The sequence below is a fragment of the Oryzias latipes genome, chromosome 1 (assembly GCF_053564925.1).
Source record: "Oryzias latipes strain Hd-rR chromosome 1, Olatipes_Hd-rR_3.1".
NCBI lineage: Eukaryota > Metazoa > Chordata > Actinopteri > Beloniformes > Adrianichthyidae > Oryzias > Oryzias latipes.
The window spans coordinates 10005301-10015859 of record NC_136237.1 but is presented as its reverse complement, the minus strand read 5'-3'; the positions used below and the strand labels follow the sequence as shown (position 1 = coordinate 10015859).

The 10559-nt window shown below is 45.0% G+C and overlaps 1 protein-coding gene across 2 annotated transcripts; it reads left to right on the top strand.

Moving 5' to 3' along the window:
* Positions 1-330: 330 nt before the first annotated feature.
* LOC144984481 (A-type potassium channel modulatory protein KCNIP2-like) lies at positions 331-9748 on the top strand. Of its 2 annotated transcripts, none has more exons than XM_078933086.1 (9): positions 331-496; positions 7765-7863; positions 7971-8095; positions 8191-8260; positions 8623-8693; positions 8814-8921; positions 8991-9095; positions 9412-9474; positions 9551-9748. In XM_078933086.1, exons 1-9 carry the CDS (start codon positions 424-426, stop codon positions 9596-9598), a joined length of 762 nt encoding a protein of 253 aa, XP_078789212.1. In that variant the 5' UTR covers positions 331-423; the 3' UTR covers positions 9599-9748. The 2 variants fall into 2 exon arrangements, with proteins under 2 accessions (XP_078789212.1, XP_078789158.1); XM_078933032.1 differs by lacking the exon at positions 331-496 and adding an exon at positions 7105-7517.
* The last annotated feature ends 811 nt before the right edge of the window (positions 9749-10559 follow it).

Genomic DNA, 10559 nt, shown 5'->3' with positions numbered 1-10559 from the left:
TTTAATTTATTTTAATTTAAAATCTGAGTTTGAGATCAACTTTGAGATATATTTATGTGTTTGATCTGAGATAGGATGAAATTGGAGTTCTGTGGCAGCTCCTGGATCTCCTGAAAAAGCTTTTTTTCCCCCTAAAAGTCTGACTGCTCTCTATAGCGAGCCGAGCCGGGCCGGGCTTACACATTCTATCAGTATCCGGGCCAGGGCAACATTCTGACCTCCTCCCAAACTCCCGCTTTTCTCCTCATCCACATCTGCATCAGGATTACCTGGACTTTGGCTCCACAGACCGCACGCTATGCGCGTGCGTCACATGCGCGCGCTCTCCTCTCTAAAGCGGGACGCAACCAGAGGATGACGCGCAGAGAAGCCGCCTCTCCGTGACGCGCAGAGCGAGCCGGTTCGGCGCGCCCAGGAGCTACGATGAAGTCCAGCAGCCAGGACCAGAGTCTGTCGGAGTCCAGGGAGCTAGACCGGTCCTACGACCCGCTCACAGGTACGAGTCTGACGGGCTTTGACCGGCTTCTGCGCGCGCGCTCGGTCCGGGCAGATGGATGGACCGTCCGTCCACTGGGTCTCCTGTGGCGCAGGCGCGTTCGACGTTGACGTGAAACTTGATCAATTTTCACTTCAACTTCATTGAAAGAAAACCGAGACGTGGGTGTGAAGAAGCGTCAGGACCCACGTAGTTTAGATCAGCGGCTTGTTTATAGAAACTTGAGATGGGAGTGGGTGGGTGGGGGGGTCAGTTTGGAGGGGGATCCAACATGTTTCCATATTTGAGTTTGGACACAGAGGTCTGTGGGAGACGTCAACCTCCGCACGCGTTGAAAAGCATGGTGGCAGGAGCATCATGGTCTTTTGTGTTGAAATAATGTAGGACAATGTTGTGTGTGTGTGTGTGTGAGTGTGCGGGGGGGGGGGGGGGCAGTCTGTTAAAAATTTTTGAACTCTAATGCTTCAAAATGTTCTGGATCAGCTTTAAACCTCCGACTTCCTCCCATCAGGAGCTCATTCCTGTTTTGTACCCTCCAGCCCCAGTTCTCCTCATTTTAATCTGTTGGAAGGTAAATTCTGAATACAGTAACTTCCACTCTGAAGTGTTATTTTTCATTGGTGCGAGACTTGATAAAGATTAGACCAGATTTGGTCTTCATGATCTTTTTGTTCTTGGTTAGCTGTAGATACAGTTGTTTTCTGAGCAGATCAGAGGATGTTTGATTTTCTCTGGGTGGGTTTGCTCTGCCGCTCTTCCAAAAGCTTCCAGAAATAGTTTTTTTCTTCTTAAAATAGCTCATGGCTGATGCTAAAAATAACCAGTTTCTCACGTCACGTTTTCTAGTCAAGCCCTGAGTTTCTGTGAAGGATGACGTTCGGCGACGGTCTCCATGCAGCAGCTGGGTAAAACCGAACGGCGCGTCCCAAGCTGGGGGAGGCAGCTGTTGGGATTCTGCTCTTTTCCAAGACCATCACCAGAGCTCACAGAAACCTCATCTTCGCCACCTACAAGCCTGAAGAAGACGTGGAAGAAATCACAAAGCTTCTCAGATCTTCCATCTGAGTGTTTTTTATCCTCGGATGACTGAATCAAGTTTCTGTCACCTTTTTTTTTTCCTCCTGAGTAAATTCTTTCAATGCAGTCAGGTTTGAATCAACGGTATAATTGTTGTGAGGGTTTTTCTGCAGGCTCTACCTGGATTTCTGTTCCTCTTCCTTCCACATACTCTGCCTTAGTTGAACTCTGCAATAACCTGCTGGCTAGAGGTGAGCAGTGACCTCCAGTAAATCTGCTTTTCATAGATTTACTCCAGTGGCGGATCATAATGCCTGCACTCACAGATTCAGTCATTGGGCTCGCTTTGTGTCTGCAGATGAGTTCTGTTTGGAGTCAAAAAGAAGCTGAAGCTTCAATCCAATCCTTCAATCATTTTGCATCTGCGTTGAAGAAAAGATTTGGCTGATTTCCTGAAAATTGATTAAACAAAGATGTTGACTGAAAAGATAAAAACAGGATGGAGGAGGTTGAAATGTGATTGTGTCCATGCCTTTTCCATAATCGGAGTCACGTCCTTCTCAGGGATTACAGTAAACATAGAGGCTGTTTCCATAGCAACATCTGCAGAATGACCCTGCTTAAGCCGTCATGACCTCTTCACTGAACACCAATTCAAGCAGGCTGAGCATGGGAGGGGGCTTTGCTCTTCCCAAACACTCCTCGGATTTTGTTGGATGGTCGGGAAACGTTCCCGTCAGGATCGCCTCTTTCTTTCTAAAAACTCAAAACGTCTCAAAAGAAGCAGCAAAGCAACATTTGGTCCAGATTATCATAAAGCTTCATTTTTAAATGAGGGTTTTCTTAAATTCTTTCAAAGAAGTCAGGGAAATCCTCCAAGTTTGATAGAACCCAGATGATTCAGAAGCTTTACAGAAGTAATAAAAAAAAAGCCATAAAAAACAGTCCCACAGAGAAAAGCTGCACAAACATTGGAGAATTTAAAGTATAGACTTCTGCTGAAGAACTTTGAATTCTGCTTTTAATGGCAGCAAAATCCAAACAGAGCAAATGAAGACACTGCATCTGTAGCTTTAGGTCTCATCGGCTGTGTTGGCTGTGCTCACAAACTAAAGTAGAACAGTTATTTACACAGTTCTGCTCATCAGAACTTTGCAGCGTTCAAGAGAAACCTTCAGAGAATCTCAGGAACAGCTGATAATCTGCACAAACCTGGCAACAAAAATCTTCCACAACCTCTGAAAGAAGCAGCTTTTTTGCCGGACGACCACTGAACGTCTGATCTACTTTTGGTCAAACCTCTTCAGGTGTGTCTTCAGTCTGTTCATGCTCTGCAGCTTCCTCCTGGGGGGTCTGAGGGTCTGCAGAGCCAGATCCGCTGGGGTTCAGCCAGGAATCGAGGAAATGTGCAGGAACACGAGGAGCTCATCACCTGCATTTGCTTGTTACGCAACAGAGAAAGCAGTCGAACAATCCCGAAAGAGTCAGAATTATTCCTACAGGGTTCATTTTTTAAAAATAGATTTTTTTCTGGAGCTCAAACTCTCCTCTTTTTTCCTCCTTCCTTCTCTGGTTTCCCTCTGTGTCCTCTCAGGATAGTACAGTTTAAATGTGTTAATAACGATGAGGGGGTGTTATTGATCGCTCTCAGAAAGCTCTTTAAATGGATGATCAAAGTCACCCTGAGAGCCTTCAGTAGTGAGAAATCCCAGCTCTGAAATGGGACTGTGGTAAAACCTCAGAGTCCATCAGAGATACACACGCACGCGCACACACACACACACACACACACACACACAGTACATCAGCTGCAGGCTGTGGTGGTTTCACTCTGTGAAGTGAGAGCTCTGGAAACTGGGGTTAGATCAGTTAAACAAAAGCTTCACATTTTATTCTGCATAAAACTATTAGTCAAAATCATCAAAAAGCTTTAGGTCTGTCGCACGACATGCACCGTGGAGATTCATGAAGGTTCATGAACATCCACATAAAATTCATAAAGATATAAGTGTCACAGGAACAGGCAGACGGCTGGTTCCAGGTGCAGCAGGTTTCTTATCTGAGCTGAAAGTCCACCACGCTAAATCAGGGTCAGGCAGGCAGGAGTCAATAACGAGCCTGAGAGCGTCAGAGAAGTAAATGGGGTAGTAAGGATCCAGGCAAGATTTGGGTGTGCAGCATCCAGGAAGTGTGCGCTGGGGTTGCTGGGAGATGTAGTGCGTCTAGAACTCTGGGGACGGCTCCCGCCGGTGACCAGAAGGGGAGACAGAGCTCTGACCTCTGACCCACTCCACTGAGAATCATGTTTTTGGTGTTTTTAACTTGTTATTGTAGCATCTTTCTCATGATGGGTGATTAAGATAACATTTATAGTTCTGAGTATTTCTCTATTCAAATAATTTTGAGTCAAAAGCAGATGAAAAAATTATGTTGGGAAAACTTGTACTTGTTTCGTACAAACTACAATGGGGGGGCCATAAGCTCCTTGTTTCGTTCCATGATGACGCCTCCAATTGCAGACAAATAGATCCGTGTTTGTCTTTGTTTTCCTCGTCTGGATTAATTCTGTAAGGCTGGATAGCTCCAGTATCGATCGCAGCTTTTGCTGCACCGCTACTGTTAGGTTGGGGAAGTCAGGGGCTGTAAGACAGCCGTAGACCATGTAAACAAAGGGATTATGGGAAATTGATACCTGCCAGCAGTCCCGCCTACAACTGAGAGGTGAATTTCTGATCAAGTCCTGCCGCTCTGCAGAAATGTTGTCTTTGAAAACGACACCGTATTTGTATGATATATATATATTTTATAATTTACTCTAAAAAATGACACAATCATAATTAAAAGACTACTGGAAGCACTTTGAAAATAGACCAAAAGATGACTGCAGTGGGTCTTTAAACAACCAAAAGGATTCCCAAAGATTCAAAAAGATCTCTAAATATCAACAAGATCCACAAATGTTCACAGATATTCATAGTGAGCCAGAAAACAATGATCAACAAAGTTTATTAAAAAGCCATAATCCAGAAAGATCCATAAAATAATTTTGTTAGAAACAAAAAAATTCCCCAAAGATCCATAATTAATTATAAAGATTCTTACAGATTCATGAAGGTCAAATAAAAAAACATCTATAAAGATCCATTAATGTCCAGAAATAATCATTAAAAAAAAAGAAAATCAAAAAGATACATAAAAATCAACAAAAACTTCCCCATACATCCACCGAGATTCACAAAGAGCCATACTGATCGGTAAAGATCTAAAAAGACTCATAATGATTCAAAAAGGTCCATAAAGATTAATAAAGATCCATCAATAGCCATAAATAAAGTAAATAAGTTAAGTAAAGTAAATTCACAAAGATCCAAAATGTTTTAAAATGATCAGACCCAAAATGTTCCCGATGATCCAAAAAAATCAATGAATATCCATGAGGAGATAAAGAAAAAAATCCACAAAGAGCCATAAGGATTCATTTAGAGCCACAGAAATGTATAACTCTTGTGCTATCCTAGGCACTCCATGTTGCCGCTTTCTGCAGGAATGTCCGAGCGGCATTGTGGATGAGGAGACCTTTAAAATAATCTACTCCCAGTTCTTCCCTCAGGGGGGTCAGTCTCTCTCTTTCTGTGATCCAAAAGCAGGAAAGTTCTTGTTCCAAAGCTGGCATACCTGAACTCACCACCAGAGGGCGCAGCTCCCATCTTCTGATGAACTCAAGTTTGCTCAGGATTTCTTTTTGTTGGTTTATTCTCCTTAACCCTTGTGCTATCCTAGGCACTTTAACATTGGGAGTTGGGTCATCTAGACCCACTAGACAGTGCTCTGAACCTTTTTTCTTCAATGATTTGTGATCTTCACTGATGTCCATGGATTACATGAAATCTTTCCACCTTTATCCACCTTTGTCATGGTAGGGAGAACACGTCAATGTAAGGGGGGGGGGGGGGGTCATCTAAGATAGCACAAGGGTTAAAGATCCTTGATGATCCTTGAAGGTCTTCAAATGCTTTCTGGATGTTATGATGCACACATGTAGAGGCTCCTCTGCCTCCTTCACGGATCTGGTATAAACTATGGGATCCAGAAATCACGACGGGTTCTCAAAGTATAAATGTGACGACTCTAGAAGAGTCTGAACTTTTTCACATTTGGATTTGTAGAAAAACTGGGAACTACTCAAAGCTGAATAGTAATTGACTGAAATACTGAAGAGCCGTGTTGGTTCAAAGCTGCTGCTGCTGAAAGAGATAAAACAAAAGAATCAAACAATGTTACGGCAGAAAGACTTAAAGATCAGAGAAAGATGGTCTGCTCTTCAGCCCCGTTGTCTTCGTCAGCGTCTGGCAGCACGGCTGCCATTTGTGAGGTCTGTCCGAGACCTGTCTCTGCGGTCGGTGTGTGTCCGACACACACATGCAGCCACCGCCGCACACAGGTGATGGGTCAGATCAGACGCAGTGGAAGCCACCATCCTTCACTGAGCTGAAGAAGAAGAGGGCGGGATCGTTGGATGTTCTGTGGGATGAACATGGAACAATGAATAAATGAGGAGGGAGATGCTGTAAAACCATGTTTCACTCTGGAGTCACATCACAGTAAGGCAGAGTGACGTCACAGCGAGCAGAGCATGAAGGAAGCCAAAAGACGTGATGGAGTTCTCTTCATGTCTTCAGGCTGATGATCTTCTATGAATGAGACGTTTCCCTCTTGTCCTGAATCGTTCTCATGAAGGTTTCCCTCTTCTTCTGGAAGAACCTCATTTCATGTTCCTGCAGCTTCGTTATCTCTGACGGCCATGAACGTTTGGGTTTCTTTTGGCCCCCTGTCATCTGGCTGTGACTCAGCGGCCCCCTCTACTGGTAACGGATCGACCCACACATGAAAATCATTCTGTTTTTTAAAAAAAATTCATTTGTTTTTTCAAAATAAAAGACTCAGACCAAGAAAGCGGTGCAGCCCAGCGCGACCCTTACTTTGAATAATGTGGTGAGTCTGTTGTCAAGGGAACCTTCTGGCAGCTGGAGTGTGAGTTCTCCTCCAACACGCTGCTCTGCCACAGACTGACAGTCATGAGTGGGAATCAGTCCTGTGATCAGTCCGTCCACCAGCTTCAAGAACATCTTTCCAGAAACACAGAAGCTTCAAAGCCTGTGTGCTCTTTGCCTGTTTGAACTCCAGCCAATGTTGAAGGATCCTGATGTTCAACAGATGAGCAGACTCAGCTCTTCCTTTTGAAAATGCTTATTGTTTCCAGACAAATGTAATACAGTTATTCGAATGGTTAAATATGGGGTGAGATTCCTGACCTGACAGCTGAAAATGGGGAGTTCCTCACAGGAAAAGATCTTGGAGGTGAAGACCTCAGGCAGGAAGTTGGACCCGCCAGAAATCCGTAATCTGCTTGGCAACAGAATCCTTTCTGTTTTTAGATTAAGGCCATTTCCGGCAGCACTGAATTCACCTGTTTCAGCTCCACACCTCTGCCTTGTTGAAGCTTTTCCAGAGTGTACAGGTGGAGGTTGTTCAGCTTGGTGGAGGTGGTGGAGTTCTCTTTCTCTGTGATCTGCGGGAGTTTTTCTTTGAATTAAAAGACTACTAAACTGTATTCAGCGAATCCAGCATTTCTGTGGTTCCTGTAGCCTTTGAGCTTCTGTTTAACATCGTTTTGTCCTTTTTAATCAGACAGTTAACTTGGCAGCTTCTTCGGAGAACGTCGGGTTCTGGCTGCCGTCATCTTCATGAGCTAATTTACCATTTATCAAATCACGTCCCAGTAATGATCTCAGACTTTTGAAAATGTCTTTTAAGTTTTAAAACATGTTCTTTAGCGCTAAAACCAATGGCAGCATCTTCAGTTCCGACTGCTTTTTGTGTGAAGCTCTGGTTTTCCTGCTCAACATCTGCTGGAGGTCCCACTGCTGTATGTCGTCTACGCAGGACGGCGGTGCTCCCAAACTCGCCGAGTTCTGGATCGTCACTCTTCAAAGACGCACCGGAGGTGTGTTCTTCTGAAGTTCAGCCAGAGCAGCAGGTGGTTGATGGTCTGAGATGAAGACTGTAGACCACATTTGCTCAGGAGTTGATGTTTTTGTTTTGAAAGAACAGCTCTGTTGTTTTTTGGGGTGGGTGTGCAGACATGAAGCAAAGATGTAGATAGAATTTCTGAGCTGCTCGCCTTTAAGCAAACAGACAGAACAAACTTCATCAGAGCTCCATCTGACCCTAAACTCTGCTGTTGTTTCCAGGTAACCCTCCATCCAAACCCCAGAAGAAGAGCTTTAAGCAGCGATTCCTCAAACTGCTTCCCTGCTGTCCCTCCGACTCCAGTACTTCAGTAAACCAAAGCAAGTTGGAGCAAAAACAGACAGTGGAATTCTTCTGTCCAGTTTTCAGTATTGTCCTTTCTGGGAAAGAGGTTCGCCTGACGCTTGAACGTTTTTGTCTGTTGCAGGAAGCATCAGCGACGAGGCGGAGCTGTCCGCCGTGTGCTTCAGGCCACAGGGCCTCGATCTCCTCGTTCAGCAGACCAGGTTCAGCAAGAAGGAGCTGCAGGTTCTCTACAGAGGATTCAAAAACGTCAGTCTCCCTCCTGCAGCTCAGCGGCTGATGGAATGACCTTATGCACCATGAAAAACCCCACACTAAGTTTTCCATGTTGCCGCTTTCTGCAGGAATGTCCGAGCGGCATTGTGGATGAGGACACCTTTAAACGAATCTACTCCCAGTTCTTCCCTCAGGGGGGTCAGTCTCTCTCTTTCTGTGATCCAAAAGCAGGAAAGTTCTTGTTCTAAAGCTGGCATACCTGAACTCACCACCAGAGGGCGCAGCTCCCATCTTCTGATGAACTCAAGTTTGCTCAGGATTTCTTTTTGTTGATTTATTCTCCTTAAAGAAGAAATAAGTTGTGTTCATGATAGACTGATGTATCTTTGGAGTCAAAGTGAGGCATAAAGTTTCTAAATGTAAATGTTGTTTTCATCTTTGAGGATGAGAAAAGGTCAAAGAAAAGCACCAAAGGCCCAAACATATGAGTTTGTGCAGAAATATTTGTGATGTACGATGAAAATGAGAGCGGCTCATAACTACGTTTCTATCGTTTTCAGATTCCAGCATGTACGCTCACTTCCTGTTTGAAGCTTTCGACACACACAACAACGGATCGGTCAGCTTTGAGGTGGGACTCAGACTTGTTCAGCTCCTCTTCTTCTGATGAATGTTTCTGAAATGCTCAAAGGAACTCCGACCTGGAGCAAGAGGCCTTGCTGTGATGAAGCTCGCTCTGTTACTTTTGCAGGACTTTGCTGTGAGTCTGTCCATCCTCCTGAGAGGCTCCATCACTGACAAACTCCATTGGGCCTTTAACCTGTATGACCTCAACAAGGACGGCTGCATCACCAAAGAGGTAACCCCCCCCCCCATCGATTGGAACTGCCACTTTGGATTCCTCTCATCGTTTGCTTCTGTCTTCCAGGAGATGACAGACATAATGTTCTCCATTTACGACATGATGGGGAGGTGCACGTACCCCAGCATGAAGGTCAACGCTCCCAAGGAGCACGTGGACAGCTTCTTCCAGGTGATCAGCATCTCCTCCTGTGCAGCCCGTGTTCCCTGGTATCTACTCTGAACGACCGTTTGTGTTGTTGTTAAAGTGCAAACATGTTTCATATCAAACCCATCATGATAGATGTTTATGTTTAGAATTCTGATTTCTCTTGAGGAAAACCAGGTTAACCCAGGAAGTAACACACCCGGTTTATTCTTAGTGCCCTTATTGTTAAAATCCACACAGGAAGTAGAATTTTTTTAAACTAAATTTACAGAAAAAGCAACAGGAAATTCTTTGCTTTTTTGAGACCTTATGTCGTTCCGTGTGGCTTCTCTTCCTCCAGAAAATGGACAGCAACAGCGATGGCGTGGTGACCATCGAGGAGTTCTTGGACACGTGTCAAAAGGTCCGGTCAAGAACATCATCGGAACTTCCTCACAGCTGCTGAGATAACAGGTTTGGTTGCTTTGCTCCCCATCCAGGATGAGAACATCATGCGCTCCATGCACATGTTTGACGATGTTATCTGAGCTCCGTCGGAGGACCACGCCCTTCCACCTGCAGCAGACCGGAACGTCTCGGAGGTGCAGGGACTCCCACGGCAACGACACCAGACGTCGACCCCGCTTCTCCAAAACCCCGTTTCTGCAAAGACTGAGCTGCTGGCGTGAAACGTGAAGGTTTTCCATCTGCTGATGCATGAAGATTCTAGGATCTGCTTTTGTGTTTGCATGACTGATACAGACGAGATGGTGCTGAAGACTCACTCACACCGGTTCCTACAGTTCTCCTCACGTCCCAAAGTTCACTTTTACTAGAATTAAATGTGCTGCTCAGTGAATGCCGGCTGATCTCTGAGCTGTTTTTGATCAACAAGATCCAGAATTTCTTAGACAGAAGTGTGAACTCAAACTGAACAGTTTCCACCAAGACGTTCAGCAGATGTTTCCACACTGAAATATCTGCTCATCCGCTTCCCGTTGAGTGTGAAATACTCCAACATAGAATAGAATACAAACAATTCCAGAAAGTGCCATCCAATCACATTTCCAGAAAAATAAACAACACAACATATTACAATCTACACTAGAAATGAAAAAACAAAGTAATTGGAATCAGTTACGGCAAATTAACCTAATTAAACTCATACTAGTCCACTTAGAACCGCTTCTCCTCCACATCGAGAGGAGCCAGTTGAGGTGGCTCGGGCATCTGGTCCGGATGCCTCCTGGACGCCCCCCCCAGAGAGGTGTTCCGGGCATCATGTCCCACTGGGCGGAGGCCCCAGGGAAGACCCAGGGCATCCAAACGTAGCTCCACTCCTGCTCCAGGTGGGATAGAGCAGCATGAAGGGCTGTGGCTACGGCGTCCACTGTGGATCCGTTTCCTCTCAAAGCGAACTGACAGGTCAAAGCTTTGGGTCAGGAGTGATGTGATAAGACTCCAAGTTATTTTAAATACATTTTTCCACTACTGGTGTGAGCGCCACTG